This window comes from Phyllobates terribilis, unplaced genomic scaffold, assembly GCF_046119375.1.
Source record: "Phyllobates terribilis strain yellow unplaced genomic scaffold, ASM4611937v1 Scaffold_4__5_contigs__length_816908805, whole genome shotgun sequence".
Classification (NCBI taxonomy): Eukaryota; Metazoa; Chordata; class Amphibia; order Anura; family Dendrobatidae; genus Phyllobates; species Phyllobates terribilis.
Window position 1 is genome coordinate 260,734,991 of NW_027362764.1, and position 27,123 is coordinate 260,762,113.

The following is a 27,123-nucleotide window of genomic DNA, read 5'->3' on the forward strand; positions in this document are numbered from 1 at the left end:
CCTGACAAAAAACTAAAGTTGTCGCTCCAATCAGGTATTTGAGTCTCATCATCGTCTTCCTCATTGTCTCCACCAACAGGAGTTACAGTTTGGGAATGAGGGTCTACATTATGGTCAGAACCTTCTGCGTCTGGTCCCACTACCAGTCCAGTCCAGTCCGCCAGCCTGACTACCAGTCCGCCAGCTTGACTACCAGTCCAGTCCGCCATCCTGACTTCCAGTCCAGTCCACCAGCCTGACTACCAGCCCTGTCTGCCCGCTTGTCTTCTCTCAAGCCAGACAGTCTTTCTACAGTCCAGTCCGCCAGTCTGTCTATGGGCCCTGCCCGCCTGGTTACCTGGAAGCACCTGCCTGTTACCTGCCGTGCCTGCCAGCCCGCTTACCTGGAAGCACCTGCCTGTTACCTGCCATGCCTACCAACCAGCCTACCTGGAGGCTCCTGCTTGTTACCTGCCGTGTCTGCCAGTCCGACTACCCGGATCACCCGTCAGCCTGCCTGCTGTGCTCATCTGCTGTACCGGTCAGTTCCTGCCTTCTGACCCGTGGGAGTCACCTGCTCTCATACAAGGTCTGGCCCAGAGTAGCACCTGGTCCCTCTGCTCGGTCCTTCCCTGGTCACGGAGTCGATTGAGCAGCCGTACAACCTTGGTCAGTCTGAGTTGATACCTAGTTATGCCCCTCTGGTCTCTCCTTCCACCGCAGCACAGAGGTTCCACCACCCGGATCCGTAACACACGGCAGTGGGAAGAGCGGAGGGTAAGCGCCAGATTTGGCGCATCTTATGGATGCGCCATTTCTGAGTCTGTTGAAAAGTGATATTATTAGCCGTGGAGGGAGCTAGTATCCATGGCCCCTTCCCTGGCTATTAATAACAGCCCGCAGCTGTCTGTTTAGCCTTTTCTGGTCAGATGCTATAGGGGGAACCTATGTCAATTTTTTTCTGGAGTCCCCCTGTAATCTAGCCAGTAAAGGTTAAGCAAACAGCTGTGGGCTGTTATCAATAGCCAGGCAACATTTTTTGGCTAATGGCCCCTTCCCTGGCTGCTAATATCAGCTCTCAACGGTTGGCTTTCCCTCTGCTGGTTATGAAAATGACACGGGAGCCCACACCATTTTTTTTTTTTTAGGCTATGTGCCCATGATCCAGACATAGCAGCGCATCGAATGCAGCATATTTTTTCTGTGTCCAAAACGCATTCTATTGAATTGTATTCATTGAACCATGAGGATTTACCACATTCAATATATTCTAGTGTTCAAATTTCTGTTGCGGAGACTAGCAACTCCGCAAGAGAATTTGACATGCTGCTGTGATGAAAGATGCGCCTCATGTCAGTGTCCACAGGTGATCCACAGCCTCAGATGCATTTCTAGAAATCCCATCCACTATGCTGTAACATCTGGACGCTGCGAGTTTGATGCTGCATAAATACACAGCGTCAAACCTGCAGCAGCTTCTGATCATGGCCACGTATCCAAACTCACCCGCAGCATGTCAATTTCTGTATTGGAGATGACTCGCCCCCTGGGCCGTGGGGCACTCGGATCCGGGCAATAGGGGGAACGATGGGAGTAGTAGTGGCAACCTGGTTCCGTGGCTCAGGGTGGTCAGGCCAGTGGTAGTCCGTTTTGTGCTGTTGGTTTTGTCCGACTACGCCACCCGTGGATTTGTGGTCATTAGGAACCGCCGCTGCAGGGCAGACCGCTGGGGCTGATGATATATGCAGCTGGGATGGTGTGACTCCCCACGGGAAGAGTGCGGCCCCAGGGCAGTGTAGTGGATGGTGGGAGTGATGGTAGTGAGGGTCCCAGTGCTGATAGTGCTGGAGGAGCAAGGAGCATGCAGACAACAGGTTGCAGTCCAGGGTCTTTACTAGAACAGGTAAATTGACCCACAAACAGTCCCAGCTAGGAGGGGACCTGGATGTCTGAGAGCAACGGGGAAATTGGCCCTGGTCAGGGTGAGGGTGTAGGCCTACCGTGCTTTCTGCGCTCCTTCTGGCTATCTCCTCGTTATAGGGTAACAGCCCACGTTTCCGAGCTTTCCGTGTATTCTCGCCTGTATGGCCTGCGACGTGGGTTCCTTTCTGCTCCCAGCCTTGTACGGCTTTACTGGTCCCTTCGGTTGTGGCAGGGCCTCCAGGCTTCTTAGGCCAAGGAATATACAGTCCCTTGCGGACTGGTTATCTGCTGGAGGATGTAGAATCCTCTCAGCCTCAGACACCAAAGTCTGGCAAAGTCAGTCTCTTATCTGCCAAGACAGGCTTGCTTCGCCTCTTGTCTCTGGCTTGTGGCTCTCCTCCTGCCACACTTCCTCTTAGGTGCAGTGCAACTGTCTGTCCCTGCTCTGCTCTGGGACAAGTCTCAGTGCTGAGACAGGCCATCAAGTTCTCCCTAACCCTGCCCCCAGCACCAGCTTTTATAGGGGCAGCCTGCTCCCCCTACTGGCCTGAGACAGGAGGTACTGCATGCTAATGTTCCCCTGACTAGAGAACCTCCCCCTTGCTCTCAGACACAGCTTTATTACATTTTGTGGCATCCAGGCCAGGGTGACACAGAGACGCCAGTCTTCGCTGCAGATTTTGACCGATTGAAGTGTCATTATATGAGGTGGATCCGCAAGTATTGACAACAAAAGTACGGCATTAGAACACAGTGTTTTGGACGAAGCGAAAATACGCTGAGTCCAAAGCGCTGCTGGTTGCTGACCAGGGGGATGTAGTGGTTAACAAAACAGCTATAAGCTGTTATTAATAGCCAGGGAATATGTTTGCCTAATGGCACCTTCCTAGGCTAAAAGTAGCAGGTCTCAGCTGCCCCAGAAATGACTTGAATGGAAATGCTAATGAGATTGGGTGTATGGGATTAGCTGACACCTAGCCCTTTTGTTTGGTGATGACAAGGTATCAATCAGACCCTTTCATTACTAAACCTAATTTAAGTAAAGTAAAGAGATAAATAAACAGACACGGAGTAAGCACTCTATCTGAAATACAACAGACACATTCTTTAATCAGTTAAATTAACCAATATACTCACCCCAGGTCTGACAGTAATCCAAGGGTTAAAGCAATGTCCCACGTTTCTTTTTTTCAAATATCTTTATTTAGCTCCATTCATTGATGTACAAAAACGCATTAAAAAACAGGTCAAAAACGTGTCAAACACACGGCAAACTGCATGTTTTTTCCACAGCGTTTTTCCTGCCAAGAGATGCATAAACGCTGCAGAAATTTCTTCCTTCAAATCCTGAACGTGCGCACATAGCCTTAAATTAGGAGTGAGTGCCCTGCTTGCAAGTTTACAATTTACAAAGAGATGGGGGGGACACAATAGGTGAAAATTTCTTGTTATTTCAGGTCCAGCAATTATAATAAATACGGATTTTCATATAAAGCTGCATGATCCGGTCATCAGCCAGTGTGTCAAAGATTGTAAGCCCTTGTGAGCAGGGCCCTCACTCCCAGTGTTACTCTGTATTAATGTCTGATTTCATTTGGACATGTATCCTCTGAATTGCAGGGTCCTGAAGAACATGTTGATGCTTTTTAAATAAAGTATAATGATTCCACCCCTCAGTGCTGAGCTGTCTGTGCAGTGATTGACAGCTCAGCTCAGTCATCCAATCTGGTGCAGTGGCATGCTGAGTAGTCTGTGTTTTGATTGACAGCTCGGCCGTCCAATCTGAGACTGGGAGGTGCTGAGCTCTCGCCAGGTGCTCCCATTTCCCCTGATTGCTCAGCTATTTAACTGAGCTGGCAGTCCCAGATAGCGGTCAGCCGTAGCTTCAGTTAAGTGTGGTTGCTTTACTCTGTGCCTTGAATTTTGCTTGTTGATCTATCGCTGCCTAACCTCTGACCACCTGTCTGTTTAACCCTTTTGCACTATGCTCCTGGAAATTTTGACCTCGGACCATTACCTGACTACAACTTTGTCTCTTTCATCTGTTTATGACGTACCCTTATAATTATATTTCTATTTATTTATTTTTTTTATACAAAAAAAAAAAAACCTCACTAAAATTAATTGCATTAATTATATTGGAAACAAAAGAAAGAATTATTTTCCGGAAAAGCAAGTGAATGAATAACTCACATTCCAAAGTGAATGACAGTGACTTTCTGGAAGCCCAAACACTTTCTTAATGAGAAAAACAAAAGTGAGACTAAATCACAGCTGCACAAAGAACCTGCCAAGGCTTCCAGCCTCTAACTTTTCATTGTGCACAAGCTACTTGGTTTTTTTTTCGTTTTTTTTTATTATTATTTATTTTTTAATGCAAATACTGTATACTAAATGTATGACATTTATGAAACTTTTACCCAGTGACCAATTTATCTTTCCTAAACTTTTTTAGTAAGGGTAAGGCATGGGGGAAACAGTAGCTCCACTGACTTGTGATCTCAGTACATTAGACTACAAAGGAAAAAGTATGGAAAGGAGCTGTGTATGGAGCCCTATTAACAGTCAATATTATTCCAAAAATGAACATATTATACATGCGTCCAATACATACATAGTCTACAGCACTCTACACTATAAGACTGTCATTGTTAAACGACCTGCAGAGCTGCAACAAAATTGGTGGACTCTGATTTTGCTTTGGATTTGGCAACATATTTAACTCTTTACATTACAGTCTTCAGCATTGTAAGCCTAGCCACTTGCGTTGCATATTTTTAAATTTTCGGTGCAGATTCTGATTACTGTAAATCCAAATCACAACATGAGAATTAACCCTTACTTGGTGCAGTCCCATCGGATTCAGAATATAATCTTGTGATATAAATTGTTTTGGTTTCCAGTTTTGGCAGTGCTCACATGTTATACCTCTTAATTCCTTAAAAAACTAGAAGGATGTAAACAATGAACGGTGTAGAAACTAAACGTCAAAGCACCGTGACTCGATTAATAATCATGTTCGTGAGCAGAATTACAGCAACTTCTACTCTCCGCTTTGGCCCAACGGAAGGAAGGAAAGTAAAAGCAAGAGAAATCTCAAAGGAAGAAGGGATGAAGAGAGCCTAAACAAGCCTACGTGAGAAAATGTGACAAAAGAGAATAGGGAAAGGGAACAGTGGAACGAGAACTAAGGCAAATTTTGTTTTTATAATGACGTGTAACTGGAAGACAGCTGGAAAGAATTTAATCTTTCCACTAATAGTGTCATTAATAAATCATGTCACAATTAGATCTTGTCAACAAACTGTACACTATGTACAGTGATCTATGTCTGCAAATGGGACACACATAGTGAACTGTGGTAAAACTCAACTCATGCTTTTAGGGAGGTTGTAAAGTTTTATTTTCACTACTAAAATAAGATATATTTCCATTATTAGCAATATATTAAGTCAGACTCATTAATGTTACGTAAAGTACCGGTAAAAAGAAAGTATACTTTTTGGTCAAATCATAAAGCCTGTTGAACCCCGCATTAATACCTGCTGTACTCATGCAAGCTAGAAAAGGGGTTTACAGTTTTAATTTTTTTTTAGTTTATAAGGGTGCTTTGTCTAAAAATAAGAAAATCAGGCTTACTTACTGCCTTCGCTATAGTGATGCCATTGCGCTGCTGACCCTGGTCTTGTGACATCGGAATTGGTGCCTGCCATTCCTGTCTATGCTTCTGTCGAAAGACAGCATCGCACTCTTGTTGCAGGTGACACGAGGCGACAACTTTAGTTCTGCGTCCTCTAGGACTTGTAGTCCTGTCAATGCTGGGAGATCAAGAGTTATCTTTTTACAGTGTTTGCTTCCTCCTGTTTGGCCTGGGTGGGGATGTAAGCAATCTAAGCTCCTAAAAGCCTACTGTCCACTGCCAGGGATAATTTAACTAGCTCCAATGAACAGCTTAGTATCCTGCTTTAATTTTTAGTAGACATACCTGATTTTGACCTCAGCTCGTTTTTTGACTACTCTCCTGCCTTACGTGTTTATCCCTGCACTAACCTCCTGGTTCTGACCTGGCTACCAGACCATTCTTTTTGCCAGCTTGGAGCACTGAACAGCAGCTAATTTTGTAGCCCTTGCCTAAGGGTACATGTTAAGTCCAGATCCCAATATAGAGTTTAAAAAGTGAAGGCCAAGGCAACTCCTTCGATCTGGAAAACTGAGTAGCTTAGTGCCAAGTCTGTTTGTGTTAGCCATCTTTAAAGATGCCAGGTTACCACGAACAGTGCCTCTGTTACAGGTCTTTGGTGACATATCTACAGCCAATCTCTGGCCTCAGCGGTTTTCTGCCTTTTATATCAGCATGGCTGCTCAGTCCAGTGACTGGCCGTAGCAGTCATGTGCTGTACTCATGATGGCTGCAGCCATGTCAAAAAATACTAGAAGAACCAGTAGAGAGGCACTGCTGTAGCCACAGGGCGGGTAAGCAAGCATGATTTTCTTATCCATACACAAAGCATCCTTACAAAGTAAGAAAAATTAAACCTGGGAATTTATAGTCTTGTATAAAATAATTCACATATTTTCACGCAAAAGGAGATATACTGCATTTCCAATACAATTACAAAAACTAAAATTTGAAAAATATGTTGAAATTGGCTGAATATTCACAAATTGTTGTCTGTCATTCATGTTGTATTCTAGACTCATAGGAGGTATGAAATAAGAGTAATGACTATAATTATTGTGTGTCTGAGTATTTTCATCTTGATAATCACAACAAATGAGGTTTAAATTATTTACGACAAAGTTCTGAAAACATCCCCTAGGAGGACACACAAACATTGTTTAATGGTAGCCACATTCCCTTTTCAGTGTCGCAGATGCCCCACTGCACCTATTACACACCCCTCCCAGAAAGCAACGTTCTAATAGCCCCAATCTTCAGGAAGTTTAGATGAGTCTTCCAGAAGTTTAGGTTTTTCCTTTTTTTCAGGAGCCTCCTGGCATCATCAGTGCATTTAAGGAGTCCAGTACTGGCCTATTTGAACATACATACAGTATATGCTATGTCCTGAGGAGAAAGCACTTTGTGAAAGGGAAGCTTTAATCACATAATTTTGTGTTTCTGCACTTTAATTAAATACTACAATCATTGTACAAAGCTTTGGTGTGACTGTGGTCCAACATTTGTCATGCACCGAGATGCAGATGTTCAAAATCATTTTCATTCTTGCTTACCAAACAGCAGACATCTGTGTAAGGAAGCTAGTAGAAAAATACAGATTTCAAAAACTCAAGAGAAAGAGGCCACTCCTGTGAGCTGTAATAAGCGACTTGCCACGTTAAAACATCCCACATGTCAACTGTAATTTGGTGCTAATTTCCGACTAAATGAATGTACAGAAACGGAACCTATTTTTCTGATTATTTATTCTTCATCTGGGTTAAACTAGTGATAAAAGGTTGAGAAATATGTTTGCAAAAGGAACACTTAAAACACATTGTGCCATCAGCAAGTATAATGTATGCACAGTCCAATAAATGGCAGATGTTTTCCTTTAAATGTGCTCTACACTGAAAACACATGGACTAAAGAAAGTACTCAAAGGCATAAGCTGGAATGTTTTAAAAGCACGTCTACTGAGTAGGGCGGTTTATCAAGCCAAATAAAAGGTCCAAATAGCAAATGATGCTCCTCCAGGACTCAAAGTGTGATACCTCCTGTTGAGCGAACGGATGTACAACAGACATGTTGGCGAGCTGATGTTTTAAAGTCACATGGCTTTTTTGTTTTGGATGTGATCTGAAACTTGTCAATTCTGGGTTTGGTTACTGGTTGCTTAATTCTGTAACAATACTGCTATGAGATATGTAGACTTAAAAAAAAGTAAAAGGCTTTTAAAGAGGACCTGTCACTTGATCCAAAATCAAGTTAAATATCATGTAAAAATTGCTGAGCTCCCCTAATTATGCCACTTTTCTCAGTATGCACAGCGTTAATCTTGCAGAGATACACACATTTGTAGTTTTTGAAGCGAAGTATGTGAAATCTCCAACTGGGCATTTCCTTAGAGTCTTCTCTGGGGCTGCTCTTTGACGACTCCCTCCCAGATGCTGCCAAACACAGTTCAGCAGCATTTGAGACTGCTAAACTGCTTGATCAGCTGCTGAGATCTGATTACCAGCATCTGGGAAGAAGTGTTGAAGGCACACGCCCCCAGAAAAGACTTTGAAGACACACCCAGTTGGCCTGCAATCAGAGATTTCACATACTGCATTCCAAAACCAACGAATGTGAATATTTCTACTCTGGAGCAACACAGTGCAAAACGGAAAAGAGCAATAGAATCAGGGGAGCACAGGGATTTTAACCAGGTATTCAACTCATTTTTTTCGAGCAAGTCACTACTCCTGTTTTTATTTTTACTAATAACTATTTATGGTCACTTGACATTACAAGCCAAAGCTAAATCTTGTACTTCTTGGATGAATCTAATGACTTAAATTTAAATAACTACCTTCATGGTTCTTTAGATAAAGGAACTTATTGTTACTACTATTCCATTCAATTAATCTGTGTGTACATGTGACACATATAGTCTCTGTGTCAGCATTTACAGTCATGGCCAAAAGTGCTGGCTCTCTTGAAATCGATCCAGACAATGAAGTATTTCTCCCATAAAATTATTGCAATTACACATGTTTTGTTATACACATTGTGGTGGATCGGCTCACTTGGTTGCACATAGAGGTATTCAGGAACACTGTCTCTTTAAATTCTTCCCAGATTTATTAGGCAGCATAAACCATAGGAAGTAAAACAAACATGGCCCTTTGGGCAAAAACAGGAAAACAAAACAAAGTGGTGATAACAAACACAGTCTTTGTGGTAGGGGGAATCGAGCAAAGACAGGGTTCAGATTAGCACAGAACCCACACACCAGCTCCTCTCTGGAGTATGCTTCTTCTAGACACTGACCTCTGAATGCCTCAGCTGGCTGAGTATTTAAACTCCCCCAGACCACACCTTGAGGTGAAGATATGGTGAATGACCTCCCACCCTTCACAATGGTCATACACAAAAACCAGTCCCTTTTACTATGGAGGTTTAACCCTCTCAGCAAAATAACATGCTGGAGCACACGTCATGGTTTCAATTCACGGAAGCTAATAGCCTCCGTGAAACATATCTTCCCTATATCACCTTACCAGTGACTTTGTCACAACATGTTTACTTCCTTTGTGTGTATTGGAACAACCCAGATGAAACTAAGAAAAAAAGGCGAATTGGACATGATTTCACATGAAACCCAAAAAATGGGCTGGACAAAATTGTTGGCACCCTCAACTTAACATTTGGTTGCATACCATTGTCCTGCTGGAAGACCCATGACCTAGGACGCAAAATCAGCTTTTTTACACTGGGCATATATTATGACCCAAAATCCTTTGGTAATTTTCAGATTTCATGATGCTTTGCACACAGTGAAGGCACCCAGTGCCAGAGGCAGCAAAAGAACCCCAAAACATCTTTGAACCTCAACCATATTTGACTGTAGGTACAGTTTTCTTTTCTTTGAAGGCCTCATTTAATTTTCAGCAAACAGTAAAATGGTGTGCTTACCAAAAAGCTCTAACTTGGTCTCATCTGTTCACAAGATGCTTTCCCAGAAGGATTTTGGCTTACGTAAATTTTGTCAAACTGCAGTATAACTTTTTTATGTTTTTGCGTCAGCAATGGGGTTCTCCTAGGTCTCCTGCCATAGCATTTCATTTCATTGAAATTTCGACAGATAGTTCACGCTGACATTGATGCACCCTGAGCCAACAGGACAGCTTGAATTTCTTGAACTTGATTGGGGCTGCTTATCCACCACCCAAACTATCCTATTCATCAATTTTTCTCTGCTGTCTACGTTCAGGGAGATCTGCTAGAGTGCAATGGGTTGTAAACTTCTTAATTCTGTTGCGCACCAAGGACAAAGGAACATCAAGATCTCTGGAGATGGACATGAATTCCTGAGATTGTTGATATTGTTCAATAATTTTGGTTCTCAAGTCCTCGGACAGTTCTCTTCTCCCCTTTCTATTCTCCATGCTTAGTGTGGCACACACAGACACACAATGCAAAGATTAAGTCAACTTCTCCCCTTTTTATCTGGTTTCAGGTGTGATTTTCATATTAATCACATACGCGTTTCAGACGGTTATGTCCTTAATCATTGCATACATGTATGCAATGATTAAGGACATAACCGTCTGAAATGCGTATGCGATTACTCTGTCTGGAGTTTTTATGGATTTGCAATAAAGAAGAATTTTTTATGAGGACCCAGTGCAGAATGTACTTTCCTTTTCTCTTCATTGTTCCTTGCTATACTACAAGACCGTCCATGCAGAGGAGATCCTCGGTCTGTGGGTGAGCTGAATATCAGGTTACTGCAAGGTTTCCTATGACTTTCATGTGATTATCATATTGCTCACACCTGTAACTTGCCACAGGTTAGTTTGAACGAGCATGACATGCTAGAAGCAAAGTTGTTTACCCACAATTTTGGAAAGGTGGCAACAATTTTGTCTGGCCCATTTTTGGGGTTTTATGTGAAATTCCTCAGTAAAAGTGCCCATACATAAGCTGTGTTTGGCCAACAGTTATCTCTCCTTACTCTCCCATACACAAGAAGAATATAATCTGCTGACCATTCATGTTACAATATGAAGAGCAGTAAAAGCCACTGTCAGACACCCAGTGGAGTAACTTGAAGCTCATGGGCCCAGATGCAAAATATTTAACACGGTCTTCCAACTATCACAGGTCATTGACAGCAACAATTACTGATGATCGAGTATGCCTCATTAACCCTTTTGGCGAGCACACCAGGCTATCTCTGTATGTATCACAGCTGTCTAACAGCTGTGACACTTGCAGGCGCAGCGACAATGAATGAAATGTCGAGCACGTCAAAATACTCGGCGAGCACCTGAGCGTGCTCGCCAAAAGGGTTAGTGAGGCAAACTCGATCATCACTAGTAATAATCTTTTCATAGGGGTCAAAGGGGCCTTTGGGTCCCCCTAAGCTCCCGGGCCTTGGTGCAATTGCAAACCCTGCACCTACTATAATCATGACCCTGCAGACACATCTGGTAAAGATTTATCTCACCTGAAAACAAAAGGACAGCTGTTAAAATGTAAACTGTGCTATCCTTTTCTCTCCTAAGATCATCTGTTGGGGGAGTATCGTGAGGCATGCACATAATGCGGTCAGTGTGCCCATAAAAAATCGGAAGGTTGGCAGAATTTAGTCTAATATGTATGGGGTACATGATAGTCTGCCTTTGCTTCATGGAGGACTCATCTTTCCAGGTAGCTGGGAGTAGGTGAGCCCTAAATGAGGCAAGGTAGGGTAAATAAGAGTCTGATAATAGAGAAAAATGCCTTTTTCTTATCTTAAGACATATTAGAAAGTGTATCATTTTAGGCATGTTCTACTAAAGCAAGATAAAAAAAATATTATTTAACCAGTTTAGGACCAGGCCATATTCCCCCAATTCCTGACCAGGCAAATTTTTGGGCTTATTCTACATGCTATTTTAATAGCTCTAAAAATATTTCTCACTTGGATATTCAAATAAATTTTTCCTCTTTTTTTTGTGATACAAAGAACTTAATTTTATGTCATTTTAATATTCCTTTGTCTTTTGTTGAAGCCTGGGAAAAAATGTAAAGAAAAAAAGGAAATATGTGTCTATTTTTCACTTTTTTTAGGACCACAAAGGACCGCTAAAACAATTGCTTTCACCTTTCCGTAGAAATGATTTTTAAGAATCGGACATATTTTTTGATGAGGTGGAACCAGAAAGAGTGATTTTTTTAATACGACCATAAAGGACCACTAAATAAACATTTTATATTGTGTTCCCCTTTCTGCAGAAATAATTTTTATATATTTTTATGGGGGCGGAGCCATAAACAGCGATTCAGACTGTCGGGGGGGTATTTTTATTTTTTTATTTACTTTTTATTTATTTTATACACTGTCTACTGTAAAAGTCTTAAAAAATATTTGGGAGACACTGAAACATTAATACCTTGTTAATACTGCTGATATCCCATGTAACTGAGACTGTTATATTAGGCCCTGTTACAGGGGAAATTCATCCTCCTGGCTGCATAACAGAACTGACTATGTCTTCTAGGACCCAACAGCCTTTGATCCCTCCCTACACCCAGCAATCCTATGATCACTGGGTCTGGAGGAGGAAGTACTGTCAGTGCTTCCTAATCTGTACACATAGTGCTTATTCAGCATTGTGTATACAGCAATAAGAAAGGTAAACATGATAATAAGTCATATCTGCCCTCTCTGAGGTGAGACTGGCCATGTCTGATAACCAGCTCCAGCCCCACTATACCTCACTCTCACACAATCTCCAAGAAGCTGCTTACTCTGCATTGACATTTTAGTACGTGAGTGCAGAATAATGTGTGGACCACCCCGACGTTTAAAGTCTATGGAGTAGTCCAGGAGCAGTTAAAGAAGCTGACTCATTAGAGACAATCTATTATAAAATACATGCGCAGGAAAGTCTTGACTATCTAGGCATTTTCCTTGCAGTGAATGATCTAGGAGAAATGTATTGCATGGTGGCCATTCATAACGCCTGTTCATGTAATGCAAAATGTATCTAGCCCATCAAAAAGGGATCTATTCTCATATGCAGCTTTGCATAATATTATAGAGGGGTATCTTGACCGAGTAATATGGAAAGTTTAATGCAATTCAACCCTTTTTATATGGAAAGTAGCCCATTACAAAAAAAGGTATGGAACCTCTTTACTAAAAGTATGGTTTCTCTTCATCAGGGTGTCATGCTATTGGCTTGACACCACTCAGCCACACTAGTGGCTGCTAAGCAAAGACCAACATCTTACAATGCTTGAAAAACGCTACGTGGGCACGCAGCGTAAGGCAAAGCCTAAGGCTGCGTGCCCATGTAGCGTTTTTCAAGCGTTTATGCTGCGGATTTTCTGTAGCGTAAACGCTTGTGAAACGCTAGGTAATCCGCACCCCATGGTCCCCAAGGGGATTCCGCATGTTCTATGCACATGCTGCGGATTTTTCTGCAGCGTTTATGCTGCGTAAAAAAATCCGCAGCATGTTCATTAATTTTGCGGAAGCGCAGCGGAAGCCCCGCCATTGACTTGCATTGAGACGCATAGAATGCGCGTCTGTACATTTGTACAAGCGGATTCTATGCGTCTCTATGTGCGGATGGTACCCAGTTCTGGAGGAGAGGAGACTCTCCTCCAGACCTGGGTACCATTGTACCTGTGAAAAAAAGAATAAAATAAAAAATAAAGTTTATACTCACCTGTCCGGCGTCTTCTCTCTGCATGCCGGCAGCGTTGAAGGACCTTCGGTGACGTCACAGTCATGTGACCGCAGGCCCTTCACCGCTCTGTCTCGCGATATGCCGGTAGCCAGGAACCAGCCAGGAAGCAGCGCTGCAGCACACGCCGGGGCATCGGGGGTGAGTATAGCTTTATTCTTTTATTTTTACGGTCACACTATATCAATCCATGCCGTTTGCATGGATTTATATAGTGTGACCTAGTTGTCAAGCACTTACCAAGTGATGCTATCGCCTGGAAAGCGCTTGTCAATCTGCATGCGGAAACGCATGTGGATACGCATGTGAATCCGCATGTATTCCGCATGTATTCTGCAGGAAAAACGCATGCACAATCTGCATGCGTTTTTTCTGCCAGGGAGATGCAGAAATGCTGCAGAAATTTTCTGCTTCATTTCTGCATCGTGGGCACATAGCCTAAAGAACAGAAACAGCCTCCAAAAGCCAAGAAATGTTGAAAATTAGTAAACAGCAAGACCAAGGATGGCAACATTACATACAATCTTAGATTCACACAGCAATGAGTCAGTCAACCTGGAACATGAGAACAAGGAATGGTAAGCAGAATAAGCACTCAAGAAACCAAATATGTGCATGTGGAATTCAAGAGGAAAAGTAAGGTTACTGAATAGAAGAGTAATTGCATAAGGCCAGAAACATCTGCAAGTGCTCAACAGCTGCCAAGACTTTTACATTCTACTTCTTGCCATATTGTATTAAGGTCATATATTTTAGGACCCTAAAAGTGTATTTAGGGGTGAATATGGATAACATTCATTATTATTTTGCTGCTGGGTGGGTACAATTTTTAAGGCAACAAGGATTATTCAAGACTACAACATTATAAGATTTTATTCCTACCTGATATGGTACAATGCTTCCATGTGCAGTGCCCCAACGTTTTGCTTCAATCCCTCCATTTAGAAAGTTTGCTGCTATTTGAGTTAAGCAAGCAACCTGGAAAACAATAAAAAACAAACAATATAACCTGTTGAATCATACTGGAATCTACAAACGTAAAAAATACTGCACTGCTATAGATAAATATCAAATTCAATACAATAAACAATTTTTTCAGCACAATAAAGGGCAAACTGTCAGCCAGCAGTGCAGTTTGCCAAATACTAACAGTGTGTAATACACACACGATTAAGATTTAGTTCTGCTAGATGGTTCAAGTTTATGTCATGTGACCACAAGTATACGATTTGCAAATTTGCTGTCACGAGCCAAATATCTTCTTATACATTTCTCTCAATAGAATTTCTAGGAGTATGAAGAGATTCTCTTAATAAAACATTGAAAGAAGATGAAAAGCTAGTTAACACATGACCACAAGTATACGAATCCCATACTTGTGTTCATGTCATGACCTCTCGAACTAGCAGAGCCAAATCCTGACACTGTGTATATTATACACTGTTAGAATTCATCAAACTGCACTGCTTGTCAAAAAATTTCCTTGGAGTTAGACACCCTTTAAGGTTTTTTTTTTTGCTATTTTTGTAAAGTTTAAAGAGGGTAGGGATTGTTTTAGGAAGTAATACTCACAAGTGGAATCAACACCAGCTCCAGCACTGCCATTCTGACAGTCACCACCATGTCCTGACCTGTCACCACCAGTCACATAACTTCTGAGATAATTTACTGGTTTAACCCCTTCCCGACCTTAGACATATCCATACATCCTGGTTGGGAAAGACTTCCCGACCTTGGATGTATGGATACGTCCTGGCGATTTTGCACGCACAGAAGAAGTGTGTGCACGATCGCCGCCGGGTGTTCAATGAATCTGACACCTGGCTCTCACAGCCAAGAGTGGCATCTGCACCGCTCCTGACAGTTTAACCCCTATGGTAGATCTTGGTTGCAAATAGAGGTACACAGGAACACTGTCTCTTTAAATCTTCTGCTGGGTTTATTAAGAGTGCTGCATAAACCACAGCAATGTTAACAAAAACAAACACGGCCTTTACTTCACATGACAAAACAGCTGAGAGCTTTCACCTCCATGCCCTCACCCAACAAATGCTCTAAAAGACTGGGATTTTATCCTCTGGCCTCCTCCCTCTCTGCAGGTGTTTAATCACCCTAGCACTAAAGATGTCTGATTAACCCCTCATCACTTTGTGTACAAGAACATTTTTCCTATGTTTATGTTACTGGAGTTAACAACCTCAGTGCTAAATATCTTTCCTCCAGTACTTTGCCAGTGTCACATAATACCCCCCCCTCTGCCCAAAGCTGTAGGTTTTGGCACCTTCAGTCACCAAACAGGGGAGCCTAAACCGGGCATGTGCGTTACCATGCAGCTTGCCAAGCAGTGTTCCACATGAAAGATGAAGACCTGTAGCCCTGAGCTTCAACTCTTGGAACGCCATCAGGAGACCATTTGACTATTCTCGACTTCAAGCCCTTAAGAAGGTCGGTCAGGGATGCAGTTATCATGGTGAAATTTGGGATACACCTGATAGTATCCCACCATTCCCTGAAATGTCCGAACCTGTTCCTTGGAGAACGATTTTGGGCAATTTTGGACTGTCTCCACCTTATTCACTTGTGGCTTTACTTTGCTTCTTCCAATGATGTAGCCCAGGTATTTTCATTTCTTTTTCCTGAAGGCACACTTCTTTGGGTTTATGGTAAATCCCCCTTTCTTCAGCGTATCCAGCACGGCCAGGTCCTTTTGCAGATGACTTCCCAAATTTGGGCTGAATATCACAATATCATTGGGGTAAGCTGCGGCGTACTTTTTATGAGGGGCTAAGAGCTGGTCTATGGCCCTCAAGAAGCTATCTGGGTCTCCTTGTAGCTAAAACGCGCTTCTAGCATACTGAAAGCAACAGTCAGGTGTAGAAGTGGCCATCAACTTCATGGCACTTTGAGAGAGGAAAATTTGCCAGTAACCTTCCGTTATGTCCAGCGAGGTGATGTATCTGGCTGACCCTAGCCTCTCTATGAGTTCATCGTCGCGGGGCATATTATACAAGTCAAATTTAGCCCCCTCCTTCAAAATCACTTTGCGGCGGGCTTCGGGGATTCTATACGGCTTTTGGCTCACCCGCACATGTGGTTCCATCAGGACCATGTTCTCCAACCTGAGCTCGTGATGGCAACTCTGAAAACAGGTAACGGTCCACTGAAGCAGTTCTCGGCACTGTTTTTTCTGGGCTGGTGACAGTATCTCTGCCACGGTTTGTCCAGACAACATGGAGTTTCAAAGTAGTTTCTCTGTGGTCTTGCCTTGATGGATAGCGGCATCAGAGGATTTTGGAAAGGAGAGGTGGTAGCAGTTAACTGCCAGGTGGGGCAAGACTTTCAATATTTTAGGATTTCACAGGGACATCTGGGCCAATAGTACCTCCACATGACCCGTTCTTGAGTTTTGTCCACCCCCAGCTGGCCACCCAATACATGCGAATGGGCACTGTCCAACACCCTTCTTCTATAAGGTTCTGGTACCAACAATTGCTCCATTATCTCCTCCCTCACCTTAGTAACCCGATACAATAAATCCCCACTCAACATGAAATAAGGAAACCTGGTGTCAGCCACCGACTCCTGTGCTATCCGATTATGACTAATACCTTATTGAACGCTTCTTTTAAAGATAGATTCCTATGTTGGGTGAGCCCAAATTTTTCTCTGGTCACCCCTATGTATGCCTCAAGAATGTATGCCTCAAGGGATACTACTTTCTGGTCTTCTCCTATGACACCGAAGGGAAATCCATCAGATCCTGGGGTTGATGAGACTTTTTTAGGGCCAACCCATTTCTTACCCAAGCAATCGAGGTCTCCGCCCCTCCCCCACAAATCCCAAAACAACACAAAGTCCCGGCCTATAATAATTGGGTGCAACAAATCCGGGACCACACCAACCTCATGGGACTCAGTACCTAGGGCCGTTTCAATGACCACAATGGCCACCGGTTAGTCTTTAGCATCCCCGTGAATGCAGCGGACGCCAACTTTCTTCGCAGGGATCAATTGGAGAAGGAGTGTGGGCCTCACAAGGGTCACCAAACTCTCTGAGTCTAGTAGTCCAGTCATTTGCAGGCCATTCACTTTTACAGGACAAGCTTGGGGCCCCTTGCTGGGTGGACAGTCCATGCGCAAGCTGGATATGCATAGAAGGAAGAGTGGCATCCCATGCTACAGTCCATTTGCTTGGTGGTCAGGGGACAATGGGGTGCTATATGACCTGGACCATGACCATGACCTCTCTAGCAAATTACATTCCCCGATGAGCGCCTTGTCATGACCTCTGCCCCCCTTGGACTTTGGATGCCCCATCCCCTTTTTAACCTCAGCCCCTCAGTATGGAGTGGGTTGCCTCCCCACTGATCCGTCGACCCCCTGATACCTTTCGACCAGTCTGACCAAGTCATTGGCGTTCCGGGGATCTCCCTGGGTAACCAAAGTCTGCATCAGGCTCGGAAGGGTGTGCACGAACCAGTCCATTACAACTCACTCCACCATCTACGCTGGGGTAGAGGACTGTAACCACTTTTGGACAAGGTTTGGGAGCGAGGGGGTTTGTCATGGTGATATGCCCAGCGGTGGACCCACTGTGCCCTGACAGACATCGTCACCCCCAAGCGTGCAAGCGTTTCTGTTTTCAATTTTTCATATTCTTTGGGGTCCTGTAGAGCTAAATCATAGTTGGCCTTTTGTGGCTCCCCCATTAAGTATGGCGCCAGGACTTCCGCCCACTGGTCTGGTGGGAGTTTCTCTCTATTGGTAACCCTTTCAAAAATGGTTAAAAAGGCCTATATGTCATCACCGGGGTCATCTTCTGCAAGGCTCGCCTCACCGCCTTACAGACAGAGAATTCATCAGCTGACACTGAGCTCGGAGTTGCCCCTGTGCCACGAATCGCCTCGGTGAGCACATCAATCTGCTGCTGCTGTTCTCGGTACTCTGTTGCAGGTACTGTAGCTGCTGCTGTTGGAGCTGCTGCTGGTGCTGTTGCGGCAGCTATTGTCTCCTGTTGTACCAGCTTTTGCTGCTGCAGCTGTTACTGCTGCTATTCCTGCTGCTGCTGAAGCTGCTGCTGTTGCTTCCGGTGCTACTGCAGCTGTTGCAGGTACTGTTGATGCTGCTGGTGCTGGCTTTGGACCAGGTGCTTGATCAGCTCCTCCATTTTATCTTACCGCTATTCCATCCTTACAGCCGCCTTCACCCAGGACATGCAGTCTGTCCACAGCCGTCACACTTGCTTCCTGGGGATCTTGCCCACATTCTCCAACTGTGGTAGATCGGCTCACTTGGTTGCACATAGAGGTACACAGGAACACTGTCTCTTTAAATCTTCTGCTGGGTTTATTAAGAGTTCTAAATAAACCACAGCAATGTTGGCAAAAACAAACACGGCCTTCCTGGCCTTTCCTTCACATGACTAAACAACCAAGAGCTTTCACCTCCATGCCCTCCCACACCAAATGCTCTTAAGAGTGGGATTTTATCCTCTGACCTTCTCCCTCTCTGCAGGTGTTTAATCACCCTAGCAATAAAAAGGTCTGATTAACCCCTCATCACTTCGTGTGCTGGAACATTTTTCCTATGTTTGTATTATTTAACCTTTGGGCTAAATATCTCCCCATCAGTACTTTGCCAGTGACTTTGTCACCCCCCCCCCCCCTAAATGCTGAGATCGCTATTGATTCTAGCATTTAGAAGGAAGGAAGAGGGAGGGGCTTCCTCTCCCCTTCGATCGGCGCCCCCGATCATTGCCATGGTGACCTGACATTGTCATGACAACATCCGGGTTACCGGGGCTGGCAAGCTTGCTAGACAATGCTCAGTACATGGTCTAACAAGCTTGAGTTAATGCAGCGCTTGTATCAATGCATGCTTTTATAAAGCATTGTAATACTGGTGCATGGAAATATCAAATATCAGTTATCAAACTGCAAAAGGTGGAAGTCCCATAGAGGGACTAAGTAATAAATAAACAAAAAATATGTAAAAAATATTAAAAGAATAATCACAAAATAATAAAAATAAATTGTACCCATCAATAAGTATTTTTATGAAAAAAAAAAGAAAAGAAAAGTACACATATTTGGTATTGACACATCCTGTACAACCCGACCTATAAAAGTGTCAGACAAGTTAACCCTTTCAGTGAACACCGTACAAAAAAAAACGAGGCAAAAAACTATGCTTTTTTCATCATACTACCGAAAAAAAGTTGGAATAAAAAGTGATCAGAAAGACGAATGTAAATAAAAATGGTATAGCTGAAAAAGTCATCTTGCCTCGTAAAAGACAAGCTGCAATACAGCTCAATCAGCGGAAAAATAAAACAGTTATAACTCAGAATGCAAAAATAATTATTTTTTCTATAAAATAGTTTTACTCTGTAAAAGTGGCAATACATCAAAAAATGATAAAAATGTGGTATCACTGTAATTGAACTGACCTGAAGAATAAAGCTGCCTTATCAATTTTACAACACGCGTAACTAGAGATGAGCGTTGTTCTACTCGAACTGTTCGCCAATCTCAAATTCGAGCTGTTTTGGGCGGTGTTCGAGCCGTTCGGCGAACACGAACAATTTGAGAAAAATTCGGCTGTTCTAGGTTATGTTCGATAACTGTTCGTGCACCAAAATCATAACTGGATTTTTTCTCAGTAATGATGAAAATTAATGTTAATACGCAGTTTGAGTGTACAGCGGGGTGGGGGGAGGGGCAGGGGATGGATCTCTGCAGGAACAATGAAGATCTCCATTTTTTTTTCTCTTTCCCGCATTTGCAGTGGGGAGGTGCAATCTGTCAGCCTATCAGCAGCGCACACACGGAGCGAAGTGCTTTTTTTCACACAAGCAAGGGCATGTGTCATTGGCAGTGTATGTCACATGTCCTTGCCCTATAAGACCAAGCCATTTTCCCCGTCGCCACCATTTTCTCACTGCTGCAGCTGCGTGTTAGACGGCACCGCTGTTGCTGTGTGCGCTATACCTTGTTAATTTCAAGCCAATTTTCCGCACAAATATACAGATAGCTTGGGAGTAGGGAATAGTTGTGATTGCAGTCCTTTTAAGGACTAGGTTACAGCATTTCCTACGACTTTTATCAGGGAGGTCTGTGCTCTTAAATAGATAGGTTGTGGGAGTAAAGACTAATTGTAATTGGAGTCCTTTTCAGGACTAGGTTACATGAGTTCCTATCAGTTTTTGCCAGGCAGGTCTGTGCCAGTGCTGTGCAAGTTTTTTTCACAGCATTTGGCTGAATCTAGCAAAGCTAATCCTTTTTGGCCTATTGCAGAGTGTGTTAGTCAGTGGAGTAGCCTATCTGTGTTGCAAGATATAACACCTGTGTATAGAATACCAATTTTTTTACTGCACCTAGTGAAGTAAAATCTTTTGGGCATAGCATCATTCTATTAGTCCATCTATACTGACCTCCATCAGGTTGCAAACTGAATATAATTTTTTTCTGCATCTAGCTCTGAAAAAATATTTGGGCTTCTAGCAGTGTGTGGGACTTGGTCTATTAGTCCATCTATACTGACCTCCATCAGGTTGCAAATTGAATATAATTTTTTTCTGCATCTAGCTCTGAAAAAATAGTTGGGCTTCTAGCGGTGTGTGGGACTTGGTCTATTAGTCCATCTATACTGACCTCCATCAGGTTGCAAATTAAAAATAATTTTTTTCTGCATCTAGCTCTGAAAAAATATTTGGGCTTCTAGCAGTGTGTGGGACTTGGTCTATTAGTCCATCTATACTGACCTCCATCAGGTTGCAAATTAAAAATAATTTTTTTCTGCATCTAGCTCTGAAAAAATATTTGGGCTTCTAGCAGTGTGTGGGACTTGGTCTATTAGTCCATCTATACTGACCTCCATCAGGTTGCAAATTAAAAATAATTTTTTTCTTCATTTAGCTCTGAAAAAATATTTGGGCTTCTAGCAGTGTGTGGGACTTGTTCTATTAGTCCTTCTATACTGACCTCCAGCAGGTTGCAAATTGAATATAATTTTTTTCTGCATCTAGCTCTGAAAAAATAGTTGGGCTTCTAGCGGTGTGTGGGACTTGGTCTATTAGTCCATCTATACTGACCTCCATCAGGTTGCAAATTAAAAATAATTTTTTTCTGCATCTAGCTCTGAAAAAATATTTGGGCTTCTAGCAGTGTGTGGGACTTGGTCTATTAGTCCATCTATACTGACCTCCATCAGGTTGCAAATTAAAAATAATTTTTTTCTGCATCTAGCTCTGAAAAAATATTTGGGCTTCTAGCAGTGTGTGGGACTTGGTCTATTAGTCCATCTATACTGACCTCCATCAGGTTGCAAATTAAAAATAATTTTTTTCTGCATCTAGCTCTGAAAAAATATTTGGGCTTCTAGCAGTGTGTGGGACTTGGTCTATTAGTCCATCTATACTGACCTCCATCAGGTTGCAAATTAAAAATAATTTTTTTCTTCATTTAGCTCTGAAAAAATATTTGGGCTTCTAGCAGTGTGTGGGACTTGTTCTATTAGTCCTTCTATACTGACCTCCAGCAGGTTGCAAATTGAATATAATTTTTTTCTGCATCTAGCTCTGAAAAAATAGTTGGGCTTCTAGCGGTGTGTGGGACTTGGTCTATTAGTCCATCTATACTGACCTCCATCAGGTTGCAAATTAAAAATAATTTTTTTCTGCATCTAGCTCTGAAAAAATATTTGGGCTTCTAGCAGTGTGTGGGACTTGGTCTATTAGTCCATCTATACTGACCTCCATCAGGTTGCAAATTAAAAATAATTTTTTTCTGCATCTAGCTCTGAAAAAATATTTGGGCTTCTAGCGGTGTGTGGGACTTGGTCTATTAGTCCATCTATACTGACCTCCATCAGGTTGCAAATTAAAAATAATTTTTTTCTGCATCTAGCTCTGAAAAAATATTTGGGCTTCTAGCAGTGTGTGGGACTTGGTCTATTAGTCCATCTATACTGACCTCCATCAGGTTGCAAATTAAAAATAATTTTTTTCTGCATCTAGCTCTGAAAAAATATTTGGGCTTCTAGCAGTGTGTGGGACTTGGTCTATTAGTCCATCTATACTGACCTCCATCAGGTTGCAAATTAAAAATAATTTTTTTCTTCATTTAGCTCTGAAAAAATATTTGGGCTTCTAGCAGTGTGTGGGACTTGTTCTATTAGTCCTTCTATACTGACCTCCAGCAGGTTGCAAATTGAATATAATTTTTTTCTGCATCTAGCTCTGAAAAAATAGTTGGGCTTCTAGCGGTGTGTGGGACTTGGTCTATTAGTCCATCTATACTGACCTCCATCAGGTTGCAAATTAAAAATAATTTTTTTCTGCATCTAGCTCTGAAAAAATATTTGGGCTTCTAGCAGTGTGTGGGACTTGGTCTATTAGTCCATCTATACTGACCTCCATCAGGTTGCAAATTAAAAATAATTTTTATCTGCATCTACAGTACCTCTGAAAAAATATTTGGGCTTCTAGCAGTGTGTGGGACTATTTGTATTAGTCCATCTATACTGACCTCCATCAGGTTGCAAATTCAAAATAATTTTTTTCTGCATCTAACCCAGCCAATAGTTTTGGCCTAATACCACAGTTTGGCCACTCAGCTCTGCTCGGTTACCATCCATTGTTTTTTTGTGCAAACAACTCCAGAGTTGTGAATTAGTTAACCACCAAAATGAGTGGAAAAAGGCCTGCTGCTGGTGGAAAGGGGAATAGGCGTGTTGGGAAGGGGAAAAAAGGTTGTGTCCGTGGGGTAGGTGTTAAAGCAACAGTAACATCTGCAGAAGAAAGACCATCTTCCAGCCAAACTAAAATGTCTACTTCTTTTAGCGGACAATGTGATAAGATCCCTTTCTTACGGCCACGCCAATCGCTACAAATTCCAGATGAGGCACAAAAACAGCAGGTGCTTCAACGGATATCAAGTGCTCCTTTAAGTGGGCTCTCCTCCACATCAACTTCAACATCACAAATACTCCAGTCCTCAAAGGTGTCACCCAAATCGCACTTGCTTCCTCACAGCTCCCAAATCTCCAGCTGCCCGTCTGAGTATGAGGTAGAACAGATGGTTGAGTCTGCAGAGCTGTTTACTCATACTATAGCCTGGGAATCAGAGGTCGACTCCAGCGCTTCTGTGAATCCAGACGAGGAAATGATCTGCACTGATGCCCAGAATCTTTATGAGTCGGATCCAGGACCAGACGCAGAAGGTTCTGACCATAATGTAGACCCTCATTCCCAAACTGTAACTCCTGTTGGTGGAGACAATGAGGAAGACGATGATAAGACTCAAATACCTGATTGGAGCGACAACTTTAGTTTTTTGTCAGGGCAGGAACAGGTTGGCTCTGAGGACGACGGGTGTGATAACGCACAGGGTGATGATGATGAGGTCGGAGATCCCACTTACTGTCAACCCACAGTCAGCCAAGAGATGAGGTCAGCAGAGGAGGTGGAGGAAGATGCTAGTGACGACGAGGTCAGGTTGCGCCTTCCTGGACAGAGACGTAGTACTGGAAGCACGTCAACAACTGCATCCTCAAACACAACTCTGCCTCTCACCACAAGTCGTGGTGGCTCTTCAGGTCGCATGGGTGTTAAGCCTTGCATAGCCTGGGCATTTTTTCAGATCGATAAAGATGACCCAACTCGTGTTATCTGTAACATTTGTCAGCAAAAGCTAAGTAGAGGCCAAAAAATACATAGTTTGAGTACTTCATGCATGAACCGGCACATGGACATGAAGCATAAGTTGCAATGGGAAGCTCAGTGTGCTACAATGCGGCCTAGCCGGCCGGGCCAATCACCGTCTGCCATATCTTGTGCATCCGCGGCCTCTTCATCCTCTGTGACTGGGGGGACAGCAGTCACACCTGTTTTGGGGCGCAGACCTGCCACCTCTTTACCCGCAACAGCCAGCGTGATTGGCAGGTCATCATTTTCTTTGGAGGTGGTAACACCAGCTGGTTTTGAGCGCTGTCCGACATCGATAGCACCACCTTTGGATCAAGGCAACCTAACATGTCCGCCTGCATCTTCCTCACAGACCGGCAGTTTGCCGGGGACACCCTTATCAACCCCGTCTAAGCACAATAGCCAGCCCTCGGTCCCTCAGATGTGGACAAGTAAAAGACCATTTCCTCCTAGCCATGAGAAAGCTAAGAGGTTGAATTTCACCATCTGCAAGCTCTTGGCTACAGAAATGCTGCCTTTCCGCCTGGTGGACACAGAGGATTTTCGAGACCTTATGTCCGTCGCAGTGCCCCAGTACCAGATGCCCAGTCGGCACTACTTCTCAAAGAAAGGTGTGCCTGCGCTCCACCAGCATGTCGCACACAACATCACCGCTTCTTTGAGAAACTCTGTGTGTGACAGGGTGCATTTCACCACAGACACTTGGACGAGTAGGCATGGACAGGGGCGTTACATGTCGCTGACTGGGCACTGGGTAACTATGGTGACAGCAGGACAAGGGGCTGCTGTCCAAGTCTTGCCGTCCCCACGAGTTGTGCGTCAATCCTCTTTATGTCAAAGTTCCTCCACTGCTTCTGCCTCCTCAACCTCCTCTCGGTCTTCCACCTGCACCCAAAGCCTGTCTGGTCATGCCACAAGCTTTCTAACTGCGCAGAAGGGATCCTGCACACCTCCTTACTATGCTGGTAGTAGGGCTCAACGTCATCAGGCGGTTTTTACATTGAAATGTCTGGGAAATGTGAGTCACACAGCTGAGGAGTTGTGGTCAGCTCTGGAGAACCAATTTCATGAATGGTTGTCTCCACTGGACCTGAAACCAGGGAAGGCCGTGTGCGACAATGCTGCAAACCTGGGTGCAGCCCTTCGCCGGGGCAATGTCACACACGTGCCTTGTATGGCTCACGTGTTGAACCTGGTTGTCCAGCAATTTTTAGCCTACTATCCCAGACTCGATGGCCTTCTGCAGAGGGCACGGTCGCTGTGTGCTCACTTCCGCCGTTCGCATCCCGCAGCTCAGCGACTTACATCTCTACAGAAGTCGTTGGGCCTGCCACTTCACCGGCTAAAATGCGATGTGCCTACCCGGTGGAATTCAACTCTGCACATGTTGCAGCGACTGTGGCAGCACCGACAAGCCCTGGTGCAATACGTTCTGACGTATAGCCTGGGCCAACGAGATTCAGAGGTGGGGTAAATCACGCTGGAGGAGTGGTCTCAGATCAGGGACCTATGCACCGTTCTGCACAGTTTTGAAATGGCGACGAAGATGTTTAGTGCTGACGATGCCATTATCAGCATGACTATTCCGGTGATTTACATGCTGGAGCACATGTTAAACAGAATTCGGAGTCAGGTGGTGGCACAAGAGGAGGTGGAGGAAGTAGAGGAGGAGGAGTTGTATGCGGAAGGGCTAACATCTGCAAGGTCCAGACGGTCGGCAGCACCAAGGCGGCAGGCATGTGAGGGTGGGGGAGATGGTTTTACCAGGGCGCATGGTAGCAGCCAAACTAGTGAGGAAGGTGCAGGAGCCCAGGAAGAAGTGGAGGACGAACTGATGGAAGACTCATCAGATGAGGGAGACCTTGATCACATTTCTGTTGTGCGAGGTTGGGGGGAGAGGACAGAGGAAGGAAGCATGATTGTTACCTCGCCACCAACACAACAGGGACTTGGTGCTCCTGGATGCGCAACACACATGAGTGCCTTCTTGCTGCACTACCTGCAACATGACCCTCGAATTGTGAGAATTAGAAATAATCCTGACTACTGGGTTGCCACACTGTTAGATCCCCGGTACAAAAGTAAATTTGCAGAAATTATTCCTGCCATAGAAAGGGATGCACGCATGCAGGAGTATCAGCAGAGACTGTTGCAGAATCTTACATGTGCTTTTCCACAAAATACCAGTGGTGCACGTAGTGAATCTCACAGTTCCAACTTGCCAACCGTGGGACCGTCAAGTGTTCAGCACTCAAACCGTAAAAGAACCACAGTATCTGCTGGTAACATCAATTTTGCGGAATCATTTCACCACTTTTTTAGCCCATCCTTTGCAAGGCCACAGGAGACAAGAAGTCTGACACATAGTCAACGCCTAGAGACGATGGTACAGGAGTATCTCCAAGTAAACATTGAAGCCACGACTGTGTCACTGGACCCTTGCTCTTTTTGGGCTTCCAATCTGGATAAATGGCCGGAGTTAGCCACTTACGCCTTGGAGATCTTGTCATGCCCCGCAGCCAGCGTTCTGTCTGAACGTGTGTTCAGCGCTGCTGGTGGTGTGCTGACAGATAAGCGCACGCGGCTCTCCACTGATAATGTAGACAGACTCACGTTCATAAAGATGAACAAATCATGGATCCGAAACGACTTTTCTACCCCTGTGTCATCCTGGGGAGAGTAAAAGCTTGATGATTGGTTAAAATCACCCTACCAACCGTTTTAAGCTTTCAAATTACTAATCATGTTTATCTGTATCTTGACTGGAAAATAATTTGGGCTTTGTAGCAGTGTGCAGCACTGATCCTATTAGGCCATCTATACTAAAGCTTCACCAGATTTAAAATTAAAAATAATTTTTAGCTGCATCTAGCCCGGAAAATAATTTTGGGGCTCCGAGATGCGCAAGGCACATAAGTGCCTTCTTGCTGCACTACCTGCAGCATGACCCTCATATTGTCAGAATTCGAAGTAATCATGACTACTGGGTTGCCACACTCTTAGATCCCCCAAACTTTTCGATCAACCTTTTCATTTTAATAAAGACCAAAAAAATGGTCATTTTTGAAATTATAAGCATTAGCAGGTTGTTAGAAACTGAAATCAAACAGTTTTCAACTCAAAACTTTATTC

At 43.7% G+C, this 27,123-nt stretch overlaps 1 protein-coding gene across 3 annotated transcripts in view; it reads right to left on the reverse strand.

The window, feature by feature from the left end:
- The window catches only part of SUGCT (succinyl-CoA:glutarate-CoA transferase), a 1,771,027-nt gene that overhangs the window by 1,445,399 nt on the left and 298,505 nt on the right, over positions 1-27,123 (reverse strand). For all 3 annotated transcript variants that reach the window (XM_073676600.1, XM_073676601.1, XM_073676598.1), the window contains one exon: positions 14,170-14,265. In XM_073676600.1, the coding sequence (XP_073532701.1) occupies positions 14,170-14,265 (96 nt within the window). The remainder of the gene's footprint in view (positions 1-14,169; positions 14,266-27,123) is intronic.